The sequence below is a fragment of the Coenobita brevimanus genome, chromosome 22 (genome assembly GCF_032717465.1).
Source record: "Coenobita brevimanus isolate Jiangsu-jjx chromosome 22, ASM3271746v2, whole genome shotgun sequence".
In the NCBI taxonomy this organism is placed as follows: Eukaryota; Metazoa; Arthropoda; class Malacostraca; order Decapoda; family Coenobitidae; genus Coenobita; species Coenobita brevimanus.
Window position 1 is genome coordinate 38,956,119 of NC_136975.1, and position 7,228 is coordinate 38,963,346.

At 41.9% G+C, this 7,228-nt stretch overlaps 2 protein-coding genes across 2 annotated transcripts; both read left to right on the top strand.

The window, feature by feature from the left end:
* The first annotated feature begins 2,119 nt into the window (after nucleotides 1-2,119).
* LOC145392470 (protein FAM200A-like) lies at nucleotides 2,120-2,473 on the top strand. The gene has a single exon (XM_080266867.1). It carries the CDS (start codon nucleotides 2,120-2,122, stop codon nucleotides 2,471-2,473), a length of 354 nt encoding a protein of 117 aa, XP_080122993.1.
* A 698-nt stretch (nucleotides 2,474-3,171) lies between these two features.
* On the top strand, nucleotides 3,172-3,753 carry LOC145392472 (zinc finger BED domain-containing protein 5-like). Its single transcript, XM_080266868.1, has one exon. It carries the CDS (start codon nucleotides 3,172-3,174, stop codon nucleotides 3,751-3,753), a length of 582 nt encoding a protein of 193 aa, XP_080122994.1.
* Nucleotides 3,754-7,228: the final 3,475 nt, after the last annotated feature.

Sequence of the window (7,228 nt, forward strand, 5' to 3'; positions counted from 1 at the left end):
TCAAGTTACATTAGATTAGTGTGGGTTACGTAACATTTGATTCATTGCAGAATTTATTTTCGGCTTGATTCTCAAAAAGGTAAATTTTCTTATATACACCCAACTCCCAAACAAGCTTAAAATTATATTTTTCCGAAGGATTTTAGTGTTTTTCGTTTGAATCTGATAATCATTTCTGTTGGAAATAACTTTTTTTTGCATTCTCCCCCCCCCCAAAGAATAATGGGGGACCTGTGGGAAAGCGGGATTTTTTGGGGGGGGGGAAACAAGCAAAAACAAGTGATTTCCGACTGAAACTGGTATCAAATTCAAACCAAAAACACTAAAATCCTTTGGAAAAATATAATTTTAAGCTTTTTAGGGAATTTGTGTTGCCTAACTGGGGGGGCTTTGCCCCCCAGATCCCCCATGACATTAACCAAACCTCATCTAACCTAACCTAACTGGGTGTAAATATGAAATAATGCCTTTACCTACCAGTTTACCGCTCCTGAAGTAATTACGGTGATTTTGCAGTCTTCACAGTTCATGGCTGGAGACGAACTGACTTTCAAATCATGCGGGCCCTAGGGTGGGGCGATTGAAATCCTACTTTGTGATTAGCCGAAAAATGTGCTTTATCCACCCACACACATAACAGGCACAAATGAACACATACAACTGTCCGAACACTGCAGGGAAAAGATGGCTTTCTCCCACTGAATATAATAACAATATAAATTACATAACTCATCAAAGGTTGATTTACGACGGAAGTGCCATAGAAGAAAAAAGGCTTAGAATTGCTTAAAGTATATGGTGAGTTAGCCCATTTTCTTGTCAGTGAGTTGGGTGTAAATACGTAATAATACCCTCAAAAAGTGTTAATTCTCCAGCAAAAAATCAAAATGGTATAAGGTAATTGTCTACAGCACTTTTGAGATTGCCTAGTACTTACCTTTACATTTTCAGCACTAAAATTCCTTAATAGCTACATATATTATCAGCAGGACGATGAAAATTTGCCGGGGATTTAATTAAAAGGACGCAGAGATGCTGGCCTGCTGATACATTAAGATCCGGTGTTTACCGTAATATTATATAAATTATCAAGCGCTTTGTGTATATTTACACGTCCAGCATCTTCTTAAAAAACATCAGGTCACATTACATTGCATATATCTCAGCTAAATCATGGTAAATTTCCCAGAAATTGCAATACTCTCCCAAGCGCCTTTTGAACTGCAGGACCCTGTTTGTTTACCTTATGTTTTGATTTCTCACCGTATGAGGGCAGCACGATCTGGGACGCCGTTGCACGGTTGCCATAGCAACGGTGGCGAGACTGATGCCCGTCGACTGCTGTCGTGTTCTGCAGTGAAAGGGAATAATAATCTACTGCAGAGGTTCTCAAAGTGGGGGTCCCGACCCCCAGAGGGGTCACGAAATAATTTTGAGGGGTCGCGAGATCCTGCAACCCCTCCTATTTCCTCCTCCTCCTCTTCCTCTTCCTCCCACTACCCATCCTAACGCGTCTAGTACTTGTCAGCGGTGGTCGACCTGCCCGATGCTCGATAATGCATCATAAAGCAACGTTATGTATGCATGCTTTCTTATGTATGCATGCTTTCTTTGCTGGATAAAGTACTCCACACTAATAATCTTGTAATATTGATAATAGTTACTACTTTGTGTGTCCTCACTTCAGAACGATTTATTTTAGAGTTATTGGTGTTGTTACACGTGGCATATGCACTCAGTAAAGGCGTGTGTTTTGTGAGAAGGCCGTCAGTATCGGTTCGTAAGGCTCGTGCAACTCTACTCTCGTGACATCGTTGCTATTTAACCTGCACCATGGAACGGTGGCTAATTCGCAAGGCTACAAGCAAGGACACATAAACAGACATCAGTGAAGCATCCGATGATGTTAATTCCGAGCAACCAAGCACGTCAAGTGGGAATAAGGGCCATGACGGACATAACGCAAAAACTTACCAGTGTGATCGACCATCCAAGCGCCGAAAATATCGAAGAATTCATACAATATGGATTTACTTGCTGTACAGTTAATGATATTCATCATCCTCAGTGTGTTCTGTGTTTTGAAGTTCTTGCTCACGAAAGCCTGAAACCAGCGAAAATGAAAAGACGCTTGCAAACCAAACATCCAGATCATGCTAAAAAGACAATAGACTTTTTCCAACGAAAGGAAAAAGAGCTACAGGGACAAAAACAGGTGATAACACAGAAAACTACAACTCCTGCCGAAGCTCAAATGTCATCATATGCGGTTGCATACCTAATTGCACAGAAGAAAAAGGCACACACAATTGGTGAAGACCTCATAAAACCTGCTGCAGTGGCAATGTGTCGAGCTGTGCACGGAGAAAAAGTGGCCCGTGACCTTGACACTATCCCTCTGTCAAACGACACCGTAAGGCGGCGTATTCATGACATTGCAGATGACATTCGGTGTCAACTGATTGAAGAGTGAAGAATGTGAGGTATGCTTTGCAGGTTGATGAGTCGACTGACATTTCAAATTCTGCTCAGTTACTCGTATTCATAAGATACAGTTTTGATGGAAGACTTAATGAGGACATGTTGTTTTGCTCTACTTTGGAAGAAACATGCACAGGGGATGCTATTTTCACAGAGTTAGACAGCAAGCTACGTGAGATGGGATTGCCTTGGAACCAGTGTGTCGGTGTATGCACAGACGGGGCTGGGGCAATGCTGGGTAAAAGGAAAGGATTAAGAGGAAAAATCTTGCAGGTGGCTCCTAATGTTAATTTCACTCATTGTATTATTCATCGGGAAGCTCTTGCTAGTAAGGCTCTTGTTCCAGAGCTAAACAGTGTTCTTGAAACTGCAATTAAAATAGTGAATTTCATAAAGTCACGGCCACTGAACGCCAGCTTGTTTGCCACACTTTGTAAGGATATGGGTTAGGACCATGAGGCTTTATTGCTCCACACAGAGGCCAGATGGCTTTCCCGAGGCAAGGTTCTCACATGCCTGTATCAGGTGAGGGATGAAGTTCGCCTCTTTCTTCTTGAATGTGGGTCCACACTCAGTGTTCATTTGTGTGACTCCACATGGCTAGCAAAACTTGCATATCTTGCAAGCATTTATGAAAAACTGAATGAACTGAACTTGTCAATACAAGGCCCAAACACAAACATTTTGACAATGTCCGACAAAGTAAATGCATTCAAAAGGAAGCTGGAACGATGGGCTGTGAGATCTGAAGAGGGAAATGTTGAAATGTTTCCCTTGCTGGAAGAATTCGTTGAAGAGAATGAACTGCACGCATGTTTGGATAACATGAGAGGAGCCATAGCCACTCACTTTCGAAGTCTCTTTGACCACTTCAAAAAGTACTTCACGGAAGAGACAACTCTACAACAACATGACTGGATACGACAACCGTTCACTGCTACCGGGAGTCACTTACCATCTGATCTGGAGGATGCACTGCTTGAACTCTCTAGTGATCGAACCTTACGGATGAAGTTTGAGTCGACAACACTGGATAAGTTTTGGATATCAGTGGCAGAAGAATATCCAGGATTATCCAAGACCGCAATGAATGTACTGACGTCTTTCGGATCGACCTACCTTTGTGAAGTTACATTTTCCGCACTAACATACATAAAAAACAAGTACCGATCACGACTTCGTGTCGAGGATGATCTCCGTGTTGCAGTTTCCAGCATCGCCCCAAGGCTGGAGACGCTGTGCTCCAAGAAGCAAGCCCATTCTTCCCATTAATAATGGTAAGTTGTTCAGCCTTTAAAGACTGTGTGTGTGTGTGTGTGTGTTTGTGTGAGAGAGAGAGAGAGAGAGAGAGAGAGAGAGAGAGAGAGAGAGAGAGATCCATACAAGCTTACATACGTACATACATACATAGACAGGCAAGCAGATACACGGAGACATGGAAATGTGTTACAGTGATTGTCAGAAATGCTTTGTTGCTGGGGGAGTGGGTCGCGAATCTATCGAAGTAATTTGTAGGGGTCGCAGCCAAAAATGTTTGAGAACCCCTGATCTACTGTATAGTCATAAAGCGCAGCGAAATGGTTATGTTAGATTAGTGTAGGTTCAGTTACGTTAGATTAGTGTAGGTTAAGTTATGGTAGCTTAACGTATCCTGAGAATTACGTTAGATTAGTGTAGGTTAAGTTATGGTAGCTTAACGTATCCTGAGAATTACGTTACGTTAGGGGAAAAAGAAGTGTGTGGTAATCATAGGGGCATTTGTCTTTTTAGTATAATAGGAAAAGTGTATGGTAGGATACTTATTGACAGAGTTAAAGAAAGAAGAGAGGAATTAGTTGGAGAAGAACAAGGAGGCTTTAGGAAGGGAAGAGGTTGTGTAGAACAGATATTCATTCTTAGATCTTTAGTGGAAAAGTTTCTAGAGAAGGGAAAGAAGTTGTATGCAGCTTTCATGGATTTGGAGAAAGCATATGACAGGGTGGATAGACAAGGATTGTGGAAAGTATTAAGAATATATGGAGTAGATGGAAAGTTGTTGAATGCTGTGAAGAGTATGCATGATGGTGCTAAGCTGCAGTGCGTGTGGATGGTGAACTAAGTGAATTTTTCTCTTTGGAGGTTGGGTTGAAACAGGGATGTCATGTCTCCATGGTTGTTCAATCTGTTCATGGATGGGGTAATAAAAGAGGTACAAGGTAGGGTAGTGGATGTTGGAGTGGCCCTGGTGAGAAAGGATAGTGTTTGGAAACTCCTTATACTGTTGTTTGTAGATGATACTGTGTTGTTGAGTGAAGATGAAGGGGAGCTGCAAGGCTTGGTGGATGAGTTTGGGAGAGTGTGCAAGAAACGGAATCTAAAGGTGAATGTAGGGAAGAGTAAAGTGATGGTCTTTGAGAGAGGTGAAGTTAGTGAATGTACTGCGAGGTTGGATGGTGAGGAATTGGAAAATGTGAGTACGTTTAAGTACTTGGGTAGTGTGATGAGTAAGGATGGAGGTTTGGAGGGTGAAGTGCTTGAAAGGGTGCAGCAGGGAAGAAAGGTTGCTGGTTCTTTGAAAGCAGTGATAAGAAACAGGGAAGTGAGCATGGAAGTGAAAAAGTTACTACATGACAGTATTGTGATACCAACTCTAACGTATGGAAGTGAAGCTTGGATGTTGTTGGAGGGACATAAGTCAAGAGTGAGAGCAGTGGAAATGAGTTATTTAAGAGGAGCCTGTGGAGTCACATGGAGAGACAGGCTGACGAATGAGGATATAAAGGAGAGTTGTGGTGTGGATGTGGATATGATAGGAAGTGTTATGAGGAACACACTGAGGTGGTTTGGCCATGTGGAGAGGATGGAGGGTGAAAGACTGACTAAGAGAGTGTATGTGAGTGAGGTGGAGGGGGGAAGCGGGAGGGGGAGGCCAAGGTTGAGATGGAGGGATGGGGTGGAGAGGTATATGAGAGAGGGGGGTGTGAGTTGGGAGCAGGGCAGTGAAATGGCGGGGGACAGGACGACGTGGAGGCGATTTGTTTGTGGCCACCCCAAACGGGATTGAGGCGTCTGGCAATAGATAGATAAAGAATTTTCGTGAGAGGCGGCTTGCAGTCCTGATGGACCCAGGTTCGAATCCTGGCTGGGGCAGGGGACAGTTTAAGGATTTGAATTTCATAAAAAGCAGACTTTCCTGATCTACCAGATGACCCGCCGACATGTCGTAAAAATATCCCCGCTAATACCAATACACCAGTCCTGTATGAGACAGCCCTAGGATGTATTCAATATGGACGGTGAGTGTTAGCGCCGAAGTGGTGACATGTGGAGGTGTAGGAGGACTACTGGGCCTTGGGATAGGCTACTGCCCCCAAGATATAGGCCCTGAAGCCTTTGCCCAGAGTCGGACAAAAAAAAAAAAAAAAAGTTAACTGCATTAAATGTCAGTTTTAGGTCAAGATAGAATACAAACACTAAAACCTTAAGATATAGGGAGATGTGGATTTTTAAAAAAAATCGTATTATTAGCCATGGTTTCGTCTTTTCGTCAACCAATTAAATTCTCATGCAGTGTCTTAGAATTCATGCAAATAGCTTATATAGCACAAATCTTTTACACTGCTGTTGATCATAATGCTACGCTAGAAGCTCCTTGGCTCAAATTTTTGTTGCTCGTCCCGTAGCTAAATGGCATAGAGAATAGTGCAGCCTTACATTATTTCTACACCACAGGTCGTATTCTGGTACTAATTTATTGCTGTAACTCATCGGTCAAAATATACAGATGGCAGCTTTTGGTCTTTTTAAAGTGAAATGAGTGAAGCAAACTTTGAACTTTTGAAATCGGCGGGCAGGTTCCAAATTATAAACGTTTTTCAGCAGGTGCGCGTGGATAAGAATGTTTTATTTTTCATATTTTTTCTTTCACTGGAACCAAGGTAGGGAAATATTAAACTGGAAAAAATTTGGACCAAACAAGTCTTTTTCGGTTATTAGTAAGTTGCTAATGGACGCCAGAAAATGCCAGAAATTGTTGAAGATGTTTTATGAATGCCAAGCAGATCGGACAGGAAGTTGTATCCCGACGCCATTTTGAGCAAAGAGAGGGCAGCCTGGTAAGTATCCGACTTTAATTCATATTTTTTTTTATTAGTCACAGTTAATTTGCAAACATTACTCTATTTACTGATTCTAGATAGGCTAATTGTGATCACTTGGAGGTGGGTATGGTAGGGAAATGGTTTAATGGTGATGCTTTTAGGTGACTGATGAGATTGGGGCAGGCGACTCTGAAAAGTCGGCTTCGTAAGTAACCGTCCTAATTCAAATTTTTGACTACTTACACATATTTTGCCCACTTTATTCTTGTTACTAGTTTTAGTAAAGGTAACAGAGATGACTTTGAATTAGGTATCATAAGGGTTATTGTGTTTTGAGATGGTAAATGGTGATGGAGTGCACAGACGCCCAAGAGGCCGGCGTCCCATGTACTCAGCTTTGATTCCAAACTTATAACCGTTTTCAACCAAGTTAGCTACATTATTGCTGGTAAATATAGGCAAGTTAATAGAGATTGTTTAGAGGTTAGAATGGTTAGGAACTTTTATTGTTTTATGGTGTAAAATTGTTGACTGCTTTTCAGGTTGTCCCCATATTTCGTCCCAGTAAGGATGCTGCACCAGTTCCCTTCCTTCCCATATACAGGATACAGGTAATTTACTTACTTTTATTTACTTAGTACAATTAGATAAGTTAATGTAAATTTCTT